Genomic DNA, 17285 nt, shown 5'->3' on the forward strand with positions numbered 1-17285 from the left:
ATTGCAAAACAGATGGAGATCGGACACTGGGAAGTCAGGAGGGAAACCCCCTTAATTATACATCATCAATATGCCATACCGTAGATTCCTATCTTCCCATGTGAGTCTCAGGAAATTCTTTATCTTGGGATACCACAAGAACCAGCAGCCCCCTCCCAGCCCCTCTTGGAACCCCAGAACTTCCTCTGGGTGGGCTTCAGTATGGACTCTCCTTTCCCAACCAGGCAATCCCTGGGCCACTGTCAGCCACCAGCTCAGACCACAGGAGACAAAACTGGACACAGCTCATAGGTTTTGGTCCCCTCAGCAGTCTGTGGGAGGGAACCTGCTATTTTTGCAAACAGTCTTTGCCCTGTGGGAGCATAATGGAACTTCCCTGGCATTGCCCAATCAGAGCAAACCCAAAGACCCAGGTTCAGGCCCCCAGCTAGAGATGGCTGCCTCTCTGAACGAGAAGCCTGCTGAGGCCCAGCAGCACACAACTTCACAGAGCCTGCAGGAGGCCCAAGAATCTTCAGGTCAGCAGATCACTTGGGCTAGGCTGATCAGCCTAGCCCCCAAGGATGTGGTTTCTGTGCATTAAATTGACTAAGCCTGAGAGAACTCAGATATTAGACAAGCTAGAGAGCGAATTAAAGTGTGAAATGTGGTCTGTGGGACATAAATTCCTACAAGTCCAGAGGGATCTACCGTTTAGTATACCAACAACCAAGGCAGCATTATTCAATGCCTCCCCTGAGGGCTCTGAACACCAGCCCACCACCTAATACGCTTAATTTACCTCCTAGTTGTGCTGGGCTAGGAGGATATGAACACCTCCCACCCCCATTCATTACCATGGCCCCACATAGTGTGCTGGGCAGCTGACTTGGGCCAGGACACCGCTTTTGAAAGCCCAGAGCCTTGAAAGGGCAGCCACACTATAGAGGCACAAAGCAAAGATCCCCTAACTACTTCCTCACTCACTCACTGAAATGAGGGTGAGGGACACACTAACAATGTGACAATAATGAGAATACAGAAAACAGACAGGGTCCAGCACAAATACTACCCCCATTTTATCACAAAATCTTTTATCACAGAATCATAAGCATGTAATTCTGTAACATAACAATAGCACACTCAAGCACACCATGTGACACTTTAGGTGAAATCTTCAAACCCAAACTATAAATCAGTAGACCCATATCGTTACCCTCCCAGCCACACTCGCGCAGGCCTGACTTCTGCCGGACCCCGCGTGTTCACTGTTTCCCAGTGCGGTCTCCAAGAGTCTCCACCAAATTCCTTTGGAAACTGAGATGAGGAGAAAATGAAAGAAATACCATATTGAGGTGGAAATGGGGAAAATGGCCCCAAGTAGAATATATCTGGACTGCTGGGAAGGAAGTTGTAAAAGGGCTGGGATTAAGAAGCATTGCTGTTACCCTGAATGCTAGAGGTCATGATGAGCCCCCGCTTAGCACAGGAGTGCAGTTCACGGACTCTGGGGTCAGTCAGATCCGACTCTGTGGCCATGGGCAAGTTTTTAAACCTCTCCGAGCCCTGGTTTCCTCCTCTAACACAGTGATGCTAATATTACCTACCTACCTCACGAGGTGGTTGTGAGGATCGCATTTGATGATACATTGAAGAACTTGAACCTGAGTAAGAGGCCCCTGCGAGTCAGCCATGGATTTAGGCCCTCCAGAAACACCCACTAGCCTCTCTCTGGGCACCGATCATTTTCCCTCGACTCTCCCTCCATGATGTGTATGGTCCCTGACTCTCTCCTGTCTGTCTGGTTGTCTGTACCTGTGCATCATTTTCAGTGTGTGCACACGTGCATATGTGTGTTCATGTATGTGTGTGCGTGTGCATGTGTGTGCATGTGCGAGTGTGCCTCTGTGTCTGTGTGCGTGTAGTTGGAAATGCTGGCTGTGGCCAAGGTGGGACCTGTGTGCCCACCTATCAGTTGTTGGTCAGCTCTGTCAACTCCTGGCCAGGGTGAGCACCCCTCACTGCTCGGAGATCCCAGGGCTCTGGGCTGTGGCAGCCACATTAACAGAGGGCGAGGTCAGCCAGGCCCAGAGTCCAGATGGCACACATCTCTTTGCATCCTGGTACACTTTACACCCAGGTCTCTGCCAGCAGGCCAGGAAAAACACTGCGAACTTGTGCCTCCAGATGGGGCTCCTTGTCCACAGCCCCCAGGCCACTGTAACTTCCACGGGGCAGCAGCATTTCGTACCAGGCCCTGCCTGGAGTGGGGTCTTCAGCCTTTATGACAGCTGCTGCTGCTGTTGACACTGCAACAGTGACAAATTCATCCTTCTGACAAGATCCCTTTAAATAATTCACAGGGAGCTGGGGATTAAGACACTGTTTCTCTCAGTCTCTGTTGAGATTTAAAACACCTCCAGCTGGGGTATTTAAGGAGAATATAATGGGCAACTCACTTTGGGTCTCCCCTCCCCCTTTCCTCCTCTTTTCCATTTCCCAAATTCATCCCCCACCCCACCAGCCAGCCCCATAACAAGGAGGCCCAGAAAATAAGAAAGAAAAAAAGGAGGGAATCATTGCTTGGCTGGTCACTATGGCAACAGTGGCAGGGTATTCAGCTGTCATTATCGCAGTGCCTCACACATGTGATTATCTTAAGCTGTCGATTGAATGTGGTCCTCACTGCTGCCCAACAAGGGCTCGTCATACAAGGCAGGGGCGGGAGCTGCAGGCCCCAGGCCCCAGACGCCTGATACTGTTCTGTCCAGGCCTGGGCTCCAGTGACTAGCCACAGAGTTTCCCCTGGGAGAAACTGGTAACATTTCCCTTCAGCTTGGAGGTGTCTCTGCTCAGAACGCAGAGCAGGGGTTGGCTGAAGCTGGGCCACCACACTGGATTAGAGGCTGGGAAACAGGCTCCTCATTCCATGAGCAAAGGGAGTTTGTTTTGACTGTGTGTGGGCAGGTTGGTAGCGGCCCTCTGGAGAGGTCCTGGAGACAAGAGAGCGGGCCATGGGGGAGAAAGAAGCTGGCTCTTGACTTCATTCCATTCTCAGGGTTGGGAAAAATCCCATTATCAGGGTGCTAAACAGTCAAATCTGGCCTGGGAAGAAGAGACACTCCCCTTCATCCTGCTTGCCCCTTCCCCCCATTTGTGGCAATGTGGCCACTGCATATGACCCAGTCAGGGGACTTTCTCCTGGCACTGTGGCTACTGGAGCTTGCTTGGTGCTAGGAAGCCTGAGGAAGACTTTGATCTCACTCCTCTGCCTCCTGGACTTTGCTTCAGACTGTCTCCGGGCTGAGGTTCCCAGGTCCATAGTCATTCTTTGAATGACATAGTCACTGGTCACCCCCCCTCCCCCTCAATAGGCACACTTCAGGTTTTCCAATGTCCCTTTTAAAATTCAGCTCCCAGAATAAGCCCATCATAGCAGGTGTGCTTAACCCAGCAGAGCACACAATGGAGCCACCACCACCTGTGACTTGTACCTGGATGGCTCTCCAAATACCACCAGCTCAGTCTAGCCTTTCCTGCACCTGCATCCTCTGGTCAGTCCCCATAGTATGTGGCCAGCCACACAAAAGTCCCCAGTACTCGAGGCACTGCTCACCTAAGTCCACCCTGGCTTCTTGCTGCACAATGAACTGTTTGCAGCTGAGTCCAAATGCAGGCCCTGACCACTGACCGTGTTAGTCTGAAAGCAGAGTTCCCAATCGGCAAGATACATTTGAATCTTCACTCCAACAGCTTTCGTGTCCTTTGTGACATGGCAAGATGTGTTGGGTGTGACTGTCTCCTCCAGAAGGAGTGGTGAATGGGACGGTGCACGTGGAGATGAGGATCCGCCATGACTAAAACCCCCATTTGTATCAGCAGAGGGGAACCTCAAATGGAGGATAGGCTGGCTCATCAGAATTGATGCTGAGGCCATTGGATGGGACAAAGCATTTCACTGAGGCCACTTCATGTCTCTCCCTTCCCAGGAGCCTTCACTTCCTAAACATTTGCCAAGGCCTGGGAATGGGAGCTGACCCACAGATTCTTCCATCACTGCCCAGAGCCAGGCATCCCCAGGTACCCTCCGAGTCATTCTCAGGATCCCTGGCCAGGCCTCACCTGCTCTGGGAGTGGGGTCTCCCCCTCCAGGCTCCACCAAGACCTGTTCTTCTATGCCCCAAACCCCACACATCACAAAGCACCCACTCCATCTCTCCCCATACAGGCTTGCTTCAAAAATCCATCATGGGATGCTTAACACGCGTACTACTCACGGGTACATGGCTTCAAACCTACCCTTTCCTTTCCAGTAACGCAAACATGCTTCTCCTTGCCCCTGGTCTCTGGCTGCTGAGCACCATATGTGACATGCCTTCCTTACACCTCTTTGGGGGCAGAGGTGCAAGGGTGAGCTTTGTGGTGAGACAGGCCTGGGGTCAGTCTCAGTGAAACCGCCGAGCAGTCCCGTGATTTTGGATAATCATCCCGAGTCTCAGTGTCTGTATGCTCTGCAAACAGGGGCAAGCACCACCTGGCTGGCAGGGGCCTGGTGGGAATTCAGGGAGTTAATACAAGTAATGTTCAGTGCCTGGTCCACAGCTGGCACTTACTTATTGGTAACTAGCAGTTGCAGTAATTATGCAGTTGCTATTATTAATAATAACACTGTTATTAATCACAGGGTGTACCCTCTGAGGATATTCATGAAAGAATCGTAACCTAACGGACTCACCAGAATGTGATTTTGGTCTCAGGGTCCCCCTCAATCAGTTCCCATCCTCATCGCATGCAAGGTAAGTCCCTCAAACAAGAGTCACTGCGACCCTAGTACCAGTCAGGGCAAGCAGTATTGACCGAGCTTTACAGTTCACAAAGGAGGCAGACACACTTTAATCCTGCCAGCCACTCTGAAGATAAGACCTTACATTACCCTTGTGATAGAGACAGAAAATGGGCTCAGAGAAGTTAAAGAACTTAGAAGGGAATGGAAATGTGCCCAGGACACTTGATCCTAAACCCTGGGCTTGCTCCTTTATACTACCAAAGTACAGTGAGGGTTAGGCCAAATCATCATTCCCGTACCTTGGCTGTAACTGGAGGTAAGGCCAGAGGCATCATCTAACGCCCGCCTCGTCCCTCCTGACCCAGGCTCAGGGTCCTCATACGTCTTTGCCCAGTATGTCTTCTGCCCACCTTGAAGCCCCCTTCTTCATCTGTTTTCCTCCTGTCCATCTTCTCTAGGCTTCTTAACTCTGCCTTACCTTCCTTCTAATACTTTGTCTTCCCCACTAGTATATGTCTTTCCTTCACCAAGGTGACCAGTGTGAGGGAGCTATGAGTTCAGGCGTCAGGGCAACGAGCTCCTGCTGACCAACCTGGCTCCATTCAGGGTCCAGTGTTAGGAGTCCTGTTTCCTACCCTGGCCCTGAGAGCCCCTCCCACCTTCAACTTGAGAAGAGCTGTCATCAGGCAGTGGGTCCACAGGCTGACGTCCCAGTGGGAGAAAGGTTTCCAGGGTTTGCATAAGGGCCATGGTAGGGGAACTGCCTTCCTGAGGAAAGTTCCGGAGAAGAGGAAAGACACCTATCTGTCCAGGCAAATGAGGGGGGCTGGGTGACCTCCGGGGTTCTCTCCCAGACTCTACGGACACAAACATCTCCTGTTCTGCTGATGCATCAGTCTGTGAGCCATTTCCAAGTGCAAGAAAATAAATCTGCCAGAGAGAAAGATTCTGGTGAATCACCACAAGTCCAGAAATTCTTTAATACAGCAAGCGGGGGGAACACCTCTTCCTCCATCAGTCTCTCTCCCTTCCACCCACACCACCCCCCACCATACACACACGTGTGCACAGCCATACCGAATGTATTTCTGCAACCAAAGTAATAATTAACATGCTACTCAATGACACTGGTCATCTGTAACATTCCATTCATCTCTCTATTAAAGGCACACAGATGCCCAAAAAAAGATCTCACATAAAAGCCCTTTGAGACAGCAACCACGAACGAGGAGGCCAGGCAGAATGGTGCTCTAGCTGCTCACCTGGTCCACCTCTCCACCCCCGGAGATCCACCCAGTGCCAGCCAAGGGACCCCAAGGCCATCACAGTCCTTCCAGAGCACCGTTGAACCTCAGGGACCACCTTCCATCTCCTCGGGGCCCCGCCTCCATGGCTCGCATCCTGAGCCCCCCATGCCTTTGTCTGTCGCGGTCTCTGTCAGGCAGGTGATTTTAAACTTCCATTCCTAAAAGACGGGTGTTATATAAAAAATGTTTTAAGTGCCTCAGGGTGTTTTGTTCCTCATTGCTTCATAAAAGTGACATTAATAGCCAGGGAAGAGCACTGCTGAGTGCAATTACAGAGGATGTTTCAGGTATGAAAGCTGTTTTGAGCCTGCTAATGTTTCCTAATTACAGGCCTTTTGGTAGTGAGAGAAAAAGATAGAGTGGGTGGGAGGCTCAGGGTGGGGAGCTCTGACTTCGCTCAGTGGTTTACCTGAAGAGGGAAGGGGAGGGAAGGGGAGGAGGGAGGGGCAGGGAGACCAGAGGCCCACTGAAGCAGGGCCTGTCAGTGGAGACAGCTCAGGAAAAGGATACCCCCCTGTCTGGTACCGTGAGAACACACGTTTCATATCCTGAGCCTGAATTTGAGGAGCCATCAGCAACTCCACCCAGGAGCTCTTCTGGAGCCACCCCCTGGAGAGACGGTGGCGAGCAGGATTTCATTGGGAAAGATGGTATGGCATGCTTGTCAGCAGGAGAGCGGCCTGCAGGGGGCTAAATGTCACCACTGCCACTTTCTGGCCTGACTGTGGATAATTTAAGAGCTGCCTGTGCCTTAGTTTCCTCACCTGTGAAGTAGGGCTGTGGTAAGGATTAATGCATGCGTGGCACTTAGGGCCTGTGATGCACAGTTAGGTTTTCACTTTCCCTACCTACCATCTACTCATCTGTCTGGCACCTTTACCCCGATTCCTTCTGGGAAACTGCTCCTTCCCCCCTTCAGTCCCAAGGATTCCAGTGGGCCCCACACAGCAAGGGACCTGGGAGCACCGACCAGCACTTTGTTTTTCCTAGATCAGAGTTGGGATGGGATTCCAGCCCAGCGGGTCAGGTCCACTCAGAGCTAATTCCAGGGCTTCTGCTGGGGGCACCAGGAGGAGGTGTTTGTTCTTCCCCAGGAATATGGATGAAGAGAGTTGTAAGGGCTGGAGCTGGGTACAGATTTCTTGTGACGAAGAGGAGGCTCAGCTAAGAGCCACCACCATAGGAATAGGGAGAAGAGAAAGCAGATGGGAAAAGACAGAGAGGGGAAAAGACCGAGAGAAAGAATGCAGAGAGTGGGGATGCAGAGAGAGTGATGGATCCTAAGGAGCTACACCAGCCAACACATGCAGCCCATCAGTCAGCCCCTGTACCATTTAACTACAGAGGCCAGGATACCTTCTTGAAGACTGAGTTGTGCTTTTCTGTCCCTGGCCACCAGAAAGCCCTGACTGATACAAAAGCGTAGCTTCTAGCAATCCAAGACCTGGATGGACAAAGGCTCCCAAGTCACAGGCAGTAGTGCCTGTCTGAGGGAGGATGACCAGCACGGTCCCCTTTTGCCTGCCTGCCCCTGGCATGGCCTGAAACTCAAATACTGTATGTAAAACTCCATTCACAAAATCATTTTGCCCAGACCTAAATTTCTCTTGGATTTGCCTAATTTAGCTCCCGCTTTGCTATCATAATTAGCATGATTGAGTCATCAAAGGAAGAAAAGAGAAAACCCAGCCCTCCAGAGGGTTAGTACTACTCTAACACTTCCCGAGTGTTTACTGAGGAAAACTTTTTACCCACGTTGTTTCACACGAAACAGTGTCCATCCTCACCCCACTGAGCAGAGGGTAAAAGAGTCTAGACGGTGGGCCCACGGTCACACAACCAGGGAGCTACAGAGCTGGGATGGGCTTGGGTTCATCTGATGCAAAGCCTGGAGCCTTCACTGCTCCTCCATCAACTCCTCGCCCATCAGACCAGATAAATTCCCATTGAGTTTGCTTGGCCTTGGAGCGAATGGGGTGTTATTAGAATGGACTCCTCTCTTGAACGTGCTTTCCTTATTCCCATGATGTGGGCGGCTGGCGAGGGTGCTGGAGGACCTGACAGGCAGGGAGAGAAGAGACAGCCAGGGATGACAGCCAAGTGGCCAGGAGGGTCCACACATGGACAGCAACTGGTGGCTGCACCGTGAGGCCCAGTGTGGCTGCTCTCATGGGCACGCTTGCATCTTGCGTTGGAAGGTAATTTACCAGACACAGACATTCAAATTGGCTTGTTCCCTTCACAGTGGCCTCCTCTGGAAGCTCTCCACTTAGTCCAATAATCTTCCCATCATTTAAGATATTTTCAGAACTCTGGGAACTGTCTACTGAGGCATTAGTTGAAATCAGTTCATTTAACAGCACGCGTGCGCACACCCACATATATACACATACGCACACCCAGATATGCACACACACACATATATACACATATATACAGAAACACACACACACAGCACAGATACACACACACCCAGCTTGCTCATCCTGAAGGATCCTCAGGCTTGGCTCTGGATTCCTTTTCCGTTTTTCCTCTCTCAAATCCCACTTCCCATGAGGAAGACTTGTCAGTAATAAAGGAGTAAACAGACTCCGTCACGGGCCGTGAAGATGGTTCCGAAGGGCAGCACAGGTGGCACTGGAGTCTGGAAGCGCATGGAGCACTCTTTGAAGATGACAGATGACTCAGGTAGATGTTCACACTTCAGTCACATGTCCCACAGACACAGAAACCTATACACACCCAGACCATCAGTGGCCCAGGTGGCAAAAGCCAGTAAAGCCTGTGCAAAACTCTTGGAAAGTAAAAGAACTTTGGGTTTGGATTTCCAATAAGCAAGTTGAAAAAACCTCACTACTAGTGGGATCTTTCTAATCCATCACAGACAGTGTCAGAAAGTACCTGGGACCTTCTGGGGAGTGTCCTGGTCTCCTGTATCAGTCCAGCAAGGTGACTCTATTTACACAATCAAGCTCTTTAAAAAGATATTGATAACCACTTTGGTGTTGAGAGGTCTACAACAAACATTTTATTGGGCTACAATAAACCTAAACTGAGCATCTCCTTAGTTCAGAACCCTGGGTTGAAAATACAGAGAAGGCTCAAAAATTTTCTGGTCCTTCCTCATTTATTTAGACAACAAATTGTACTGGAACCTGTCCCCTGCTGGGCCAGTACTGGGCGCTGGGGACACAGGGATGATGCCGCTCCATTCTCTGGCCAGTGGTGGAGACAATACATCTACATGTGAGAGATGAACAGTATGTTAGAAATGGGCACCAAGCCCTCTGGGCTTTAGGAAGAGGGCACCTAGCAGAGCCCTGGTGAGACCAAGCATCCAGGAGGGCTCCCCAGGAGATGAGAACAGAGCGGACACCTGAGGGACAGAAAGTGAGGCAGGGAGGGAAGGTCAGGGAAAAGGATGAGCTGGAGAAGGCCAGACAGCATCTAGACACTAGGGCAAACTGTGGAGAGAGGACCCTACAGCCCTAAAGACTACAGGTCACAGGGTGCTGGCCTGGACCTGGAACTGAGTGTTCACCACGGATCCTCACTAAACTCCCCCACTGCCCAGAACTCCTGCAACAGGAAGGTCAGATGACCTTTCCCAGCAGGACTGAAAGCGAAGGTTTGGGAGAAGTAACTGAAGCCAGCCCAAGGGAGGAGTCACCAGGGGCACCAGGGAGGGTCCCCAGGGTGCCTTTTGGTAGGAGCTCAGCCCCTCCCTGGCATTTGCTACTTTCTAGATGTGTTTCTGACTTTTTCTCTCTGCTCACCACGTGGCCTCTGATTCAGATTAAATCAAAAGGCTTTAAATTAAAATGGCAATTAGATTATAAAGTAGCATTTTGCATTTGAGCATAAATACTTTGTTTTTCACATGCAATGTTATGATCCACTTCCCAGCAATAAAACTGAAAACAGTTTGTGGGCTACGTGTGGGTAGACATCTAACTCCCCTTCTCACACCTGGCCATTCTCAAGCACAGCACTGAAGACACCCCACCTAATGAGCCGCATAAAAGGAAGAGCCCCTGGGCCTGTCTCTGGGGGAAGCCCATCTCACAGGCCCCATCCTGTGGGTAGGGTTCAGCTGGCCCCCTGGCAGAATCAGGGACCAGGCAAGCCCAGTTCTCTGGGAATGTCCAGGCTACCCACCTTCTCCATCTTAAGCATGCACACATGGGATCCCAACTGCTGAGGACGACCTGGGATGGGGAGCCCCATTTCCTCCCCCACTGGGTCCCAGAAAGATGTGGACCACCCACCCAGCCTCCTGGTATCTCAAATGCCTGACACTGACCCCACTTCCTGGACATCCTCACCACCCAGAAGTACTCTGTGGGTCTTAAATCCAAGCCCTGACTCAAGGCCACAGCCTCTGTCCTCCTCCAGTCTCACTGAGACTCTGTCTGGGCCCTGTCTTTTGTCACAATGGTCAGTCCCACCTGGCTTCACTCTTCGTGCTGAGTAGATTCCATGATGCAAGATGCCAACCTCCTCTCACCAGCGTCCTCAGCCCCTTACCCCTCCAGGACCACCATTCTTGCACAACTGAGGATGATCCCGCTGCCACAGGTGCTCCAGGTACAGGCAGACAGCTGAAGGGAGCCTGCAGCCACAGCGAGGCCCTTCCTCCTGGCCGTATTCCTTCTAGTCATGCCAGCCTCTCTCCACCTCTGCAACAGCAGCCATTACTGCAAACCTTGTCCACCCTCCTAAAACCTGCTCCCCAAGACTCTGCACCCCTCACTCTCTGAACCTCACCTCCAACCTCAGAGAGAAGATAAGAGGTTGAAGGAATTTTCTATTTTATGGCTTGTCACCACACCTGAGTACTGACATCTCTCTGTAGGCACCTTATCTCTGTCCTGCTGTTTCAACAGGAAAAGAATCCCTTCCTCAGAAAGGCAAACGTGCCCACAGCTCCTCCGAGCCCCTCCTTCCCACCTCCCAGGTGCTGCCCTCCCTCCCTTCACAAACTGCTGTCTCCATCTCCTCACCTCCCCACTGACCCTTCAACTCTCTGCTTTCTGTCCTCCCAATCCTGTCCCTTCCGAAACCCTCCAAGTGAGTCACCAACAGGGTCCTTGGTAACTAAGCCCAGTGGAGACGTTTAATGCCAGCAGCATTTGCCACTTCTGTCCCCTCGTCCCTCTTGACACTTTCTTCCTTTGGCTTCTGTGAGAGGCCCACCTCTTGGTTTTCTCCTGCCTCCCAGTCCCCTTACCTTCTCAGTCCCCTTTTCAGGCTCCTCTCTCTTTGGGTGCAGGTTATCCACCCAAAGCTGTCACCTTTTCTCCCTCCACACACTCTCCCTGGAGTCACAGGCACCCTCCCTCTGTTGTGGGGCTGCCTTCTCATCCCGCTGCCCACGAGTCAGATGCTGACAGCACCCCTCTCTGCAGGTACCCCAAAGCCACTTCAAACTCAACAGGTCCAACTGAACTCAGCCTCTTCCTGCCCAAGCGTGTTCCTCCTCCTGGATTCCCCATCTTCAAGAATGGCCCACATCAGAAACTTTCAACAAATACACATTGTCATGTAATGAAGTAGGTGCCAGTTTCTAAAGGTGAACAAACAGGCAGAGCCTTAGACACCTTGGAGGTTACAGGACAGGCAAAGGTGTGGGGGTTGGGGGGGTGGCGGTGGTGTGGGGAGGAGGGAAAGAAATGAATCTAATATGAACACACAGAGATGGAAACTTGGAACTGTGGAAAGCACTGTGAAGAATAGCTCCCCAGCCCCCAGAGGACCTGTGATGGGGACCCAATGTGGTCAAGGATGCAGCAGAGGCATTGCTGAGGACGGGCCAAGTGCAATGAGGCCTGAAGATGATAAAGGAGAAGTCAAGGATGGCTCCAGCTTCTGGCCTTTATAATGTGCTCAGATGGAGCCCCCACCGGGGGAAAGGGGGAAGGAGAGGAGGGTGAATTCTGCTTGAGCCGTGTGGAGAGTGATATGCCTATGAGCATCCACTAAGAGATGTGGCAGCTGGATATGTGAGCCTCGGCTAGGAGCACAAACTCAGGAGCCACCGGTGTGTTCACAGAATTGAAGGCGGCTGTCCAGGATGAGAACAGAGGGAGATGGGGAGAGGGCTTTGGATGGAAGCAGAGTCCCTGATCCTCCCTCTCCACCCAGGCTGAGGGCTGGCCTGACCCTCCTGCTGCTCATTACCTGCCAGAAAGGCTCTGAAGCTGTTCAGGACACCAGGAGCAAAACTGCCTTGCTCTATGTCCCCAAGAGAAGAGTGAGAACCTCAGGGAAGGGCTGCTGAACTGTGACTGCTAACCAGTGGTGGGGGGTAGGGGAAGAGGGGGGTAGGGGGAAGCGTCAGCGGGGAGGGGGCCAGCAGAGAGCAACCCAGCCAGCTGCTGTCTCTAAAGGGCATCGCTTGACTTTGGATGTTTCCTAAAGGATAATCTTCCTTGGGAAAGAAGATCAGAGTGGTGTTTACAAAACTCAAGGGAAAAATTAATAATCATAAATCATGCCAATGCCTGTGAAAACATTCAAGCCTTCAAACAATAAATTTGTAAAAGAGTGGCAAGTTCTTAATATCCAGGCAACCTGAGAAGTTGCCAACTCACCAGCTCTGCATGAAGTCCCCAGTAGAAGTAGGAAGGGCTCCCCAACTGCCCAGTGTTCCCAGCAGGGTTTCCTCTGCCCCGCCCATCCCTTTGGGAAACACCAGCTCATCCTAGTCCTTGCCCTCCCACGCCAGGGCTTGCACCTGGGGCAGTGTGTTTCTGTAAATGTCAGGATGGGCTGAAGACCAAGAGCCTAGGAGAGAGCCCAGGAGTAAGAGCAGGGCTGCCCTGCGACCTGAATGGCCCAGTTAGAGCTGTCCCCACAGCAGAACTGGACTTGTCGGGACACAACGTGTACCACCGAGTGCAGAGCAAATCTTGGTCCTGGGCAGAAGTTACCAAAGGCAGGGAAGGGGAGAGGAGGTGTGACACAGATGACAAAGCCTGGGCCACCCTGCACCAGCCAAGTTCACCCTTCCGCTAGGATGAGAAGCCCACTGGCCCCTCCTGACCCCTCCCCTTTGTGATGAAGCCATGCAGTCGGCCAGTCACCTATGCCAGGCACCTGAACTTCATCTCCACCTCCCTCCTCTCCCCTGACAGTCCATCCGTTGCCAGATGCTGCCAATGTTTCCCCCTTAGCTTCACTCAAACTGCCCTCTGAATATGCCGTTTTAATTAGGCTCTTCTGACCCACGCAAGACAACTGAAAGAGCTTCTTAAATACTTTTATCTCAACTGTTCTCCACAATCTGATCAGCAAGTGTGACTAGTTTATTCTCCTGCCCAGGACTCTTCATTACCTACAGGATAAAATCCAATGGCAGCTACAACCCTCTCTCTACATGCCACCTTCCAATCTGCACCCAGCCCACTCAACACTGTCCACACTCTGCCATGTCCCAGACTCACAAACTCTTCTTTCTTTTGTCTTTTCATGACTCCATCCCTTTAATCAACTATTCGTCCTACTTGGGATATCTTTGCAGACTCCCCATTCACCACCATCAGTCTCATTCTACAAAACCCAGCTTATAAAGGCTCCTTGTCTTCCTCTGAAGTTTCTCACTCCCAGCTCTGTGCCCACATCTGTGCCCACACCTGTGCCCACACCTGCCTGTTAATCTCTCCACTGCCACAAAGGAGAGATGTACTTCAGCTTATTCATGAACTCGGTGGTCCCCACAGGAGGCTACAAGCTCCTCAAGGCTGTTCCATTTTTGTAGCTAGAGAGTCTGTCCAGGTGCATGAACACGGAGCAATTGAAGGAAAAACATCTCTCTAAGGCAAGCTCTAGGCGAACAGAACCTCAGGCTTTCTGAACTCCAATGCCTCCTCATGCCCCTGCCCTCTCAGCAGCCCCAGGGGCATATCAGAGCTCTGATCTGCCCCAGCATCACTGGCCTGAGTGCCCAACTATTGGCAGTCACTTCCCCCATTCCCACAAGGGCATGACCCTAGACACCTGGGAGCCGGCTCCCTGAAGGACTTTGTCAGGAGATGGTCTACATCACCATGTCAGGGAACAGCTCGAGCCTGAGGGCCCTGGTGCTGCCTGTCTGTGGATGGGCAGGGGGCCCAGCCATTCACACCTATATTCCACCTCTCAGAGATGCGGCTTTAGGCCTGCCTGCTCCTGCAGCCATCCTGCAGGCCCAGGACTACCCAGCAGGATTGAAGGAGGGAGGGTCTGACACTCACCCCTGACGCAGGATTGGCTGTCCAGCCCAGCTCTGCGGTAGCCGTCCTGGTGTCCATTAAAGTTTCTGTGGACCAAACAGAAAAAATCCGGTGAGTCATAAGGATTGTTGGACAGTGGCCTTTATGTTCATGAAGTTATTATGACCATAAATGTCTGTGTTGGAGACTTGGGTCCCTCTGGGAAGCAGAGAAGGGGATAGGTCTGCCCCGATGATGCAGGTCACAGCAGAGCTGGACGCAGACCTCAGGTTTCCTGTTGCCAAGTCTGCTGCTCCTGCCCCGAATGACCTCTGGCCACCTGTGTGGGATGAAGTCATCTATCCACCACCTCTTTACCCCTAAGACACGTACTCTTCCCTCGACAGTTCACCTAGAGGTTCTTCCAGGGTCATGTAGATCCAGTAGCCAAGTTTCATTCCTTCCTCAGACCTTCCTGGGCCACCTCTTTCTCCCCTGTTCCTCCCCACCAGGCTGCTCCTCAACCTCTCCTGTCGGCCCTGCCTTCCTCTACTGTGCCCCCACTTCAGGCATCTGTGTTGATGACGCCCTTATCTCAACGGTTCTCCACAAGAACAGAGGATTTCCCTCCTCTGGCCCCAACCACTCTCCCAAGACTGGGCCTTTATGCAGGTCCGTTTGTCCTCTGGGCCCAGATACAGGCTGACCCCCTCCCCAAGACTCTGCTGGGGGCTCATACAGCTTTGGCAAAGTCCTCACCCAGAACACAAATGCACATTCAGACCCTAGCAGCCTGCTTCCTGCTTACCAATCCCTCCGGCCACTAAGTGAAAGACAGACACCTGACTCCTGGGAGCTTCGGGGTGGCTACGGCACACACGCCAAGATCTCCACACGGTGACCACAGAGTCGCCATTTATTGCACCAGTTTTCGGGGAGGTAGCAGTACGTGTCCTAGAACAGGGTGCTTTTTTCTTTCTTTTCAGTCTACCACCGAGCACCCCACCTCTCAACAGAAACTGCCCCCCAAAGACTGCTCATCAGCTCCTGATCAGCAAACCCAACAGCCCCTTTGTTTTGTAACAGCTTTATTAAGGGAGAAATGACATAGGATAAATTGCACATCATTAAGGTGTACAATTTGATACGTTCTGACTTACATTTACACTCTTGAAACCATCACCAAAAGCAAGATGATAAATATATCCATCATATCCAGAAGTTTCCTTGTCCCTCTATAATCCCTCCTTCTCTCCTGTCCATGCCTCACCCTCTTGCTGTCCCCAGGCAATGACAGATCTGCTCTTTGTCACTATAGATTAGCATTTTCTAGAATTTTATATAAATAGAATCATGTAGTATATACTGGTTCTTGTTTCTGGTGTCTTTCTCTCAGCATAATTGTTTTTAGATGTATGTTCTGTGTATCAACAGTTCATTTATTTTTACTGCTGAGTAGTATTCCATTGTATAGACATACTGCAATTTGTCTACCATAATTTGTCTACCACAAACTGTTGTTTCCAGTTTTTGGCTGATGCAGAAGAGTGTGTGAGAGTTCCAGCTGCTCCACATCCTCACCACAGTTGGAACAGTCAGTCATTTTTAATTTTGGCCATTTTAACAGGTGAGTGGTGGTACCTCACTGTGGTTTTAATTTTCCCATCCTCAACAATGAGTCATATCAAACATCTTTTCACATACTTATTTGCCATCTGTATATTTTGGGGATGGAGTGTCCAGTATTTTTCCATTTTTAAATTGGACAGTTTGTTTTCTTATTGAATTTAGAGAGTTCTTTATATATTCTGAATCCAAGTCCCTTATCAGATATATGCTTTGCGAATATTTTCTCCTACTCTGTGGCTTGACTTTTCATTCTTTTAACCATGGCTTTCAACAAACAGAAGTTTTAAATTTTGATGAAGTCCAATGTATCCATTTTTTCTTTTATGGTTTGGTGTCATATCTGAGAAATTGTTGCATAACCCAAGGTGACAAAGATCTTTCTCTTACCTAAGTCGATGATCTATTTTGAGTTAATTTTTGGAAAAGGCAAAGGGTACAAATCAAATATAAAATTGTTTTTTTCATGTGGACATCCAGTTGTTCCCGAGAGGCACCTTATTAAATTCACACAGTGGTGCCGTATAGGCTGGCAGAGCGATATGATGCAGAATGCAGGGTTCTAAAATCTTGGCCCCTTAGAAATGGAAGGACTCCTGGCATAAATCAAAGGTTTGGGAATAGACCCACCTGCTGGGCTGGACCAAGGGAATCAAAGTAGGAGTGATGAATGTGGAGCTGTGTTGAGAAAAGGGATTCCCTTTGCCCTTGTCTCCCAGTGCTCAGTCCCAGAGAAGAGATGATGGTGGAAATCAATGGAGGTGATAGGGGCTTGGATGTCCAGCATGCCAGTGTGGTAACATAGCAGAGAGTGACCCCACCAGGCTGACGTGACACAGATGGAGACTTGGGGCCTGACTGAGGTCTAATGAAGGGGCCCAGAACCACCCAGTGGTGATCTCATGAACAGTAAGCAAGGGTCAGATGGGGTGTCTCAATGGGTGCCCACGTGGGCAGGAGCCAACAGGGCCGGGGAGGCACTGCCTTCACGACTTCACACTCTATACCCTGCCTGTGACCTAGATTGTATTTCTGCCACCCCAGTGCAATTGGGTTTCAAACTGCCAACCAAAGGGAGCAAAGTAAATAAAGCAGCTGCATTTTCTTGCCTACTTGAGTTTGGGTTTTGATTGAGAGTCGTACCCCATGCACATCTGAAGAAAGCAGTGAAACAGACTTCTCCAGTTTGTTTTCTCCTCCGACTCTTCTGACAGCTGGGGAGGCCGATCCCTGCATGGAGCAGCCCTCCCTCTCCCCTCATCTCCACTTCACAGCACTAATAATGATCATGATGACACGCCAAATTTGCATAATACACTTCTCAGAAGACACTCCATGAGGCTCTGAAGAAATTCATCTTCATGATTAAAATGCCTCTGCCAGGTGGGCCTGAGG

The 17285-nt window shown here is 50.8% G+C and overlaps 1 protein-coding gene across 3 annotated transcripts in view; it reads right to left on the reverse strand.

The window, feature by feature from the left end:
• EPHB1 (EPH receptor B1) overlaps nucleotides 1-17285 on the reverse strand; it is a 421654-nt gene that overhangs the window by 278148 nt on the left and 126221 nt on the right. For all 3 annotated transcript variants that reach the window (XM_053930212.1, XM_053930213.1, XM_024565783.4), the window contains exon 2: nucleotides 14307-14371. In XM_053930212.1, the coding sequence (XP_053786187.1) occupies nucleotides 14307-14371 (65 nt within the window). The remainder of the gene's footprint in view (nucleotides 1-14306; nucleotides 14372-17285) is intronic.

This window comes from Desmodus rotundus, chromosome 8 (genome assembly GCF_022682495.2).
Source record: "Desmodus rotundus isolate HL8 chromosome 8, HLdesRot8A.1, whole genome shotgun sequence".
Lineage (NCBI taxonomy): Eukaryota > Metazoa > Chordata > Mammalia > Chiroptera > Phyllostomidae > Desmodus > Desmodus rotundus.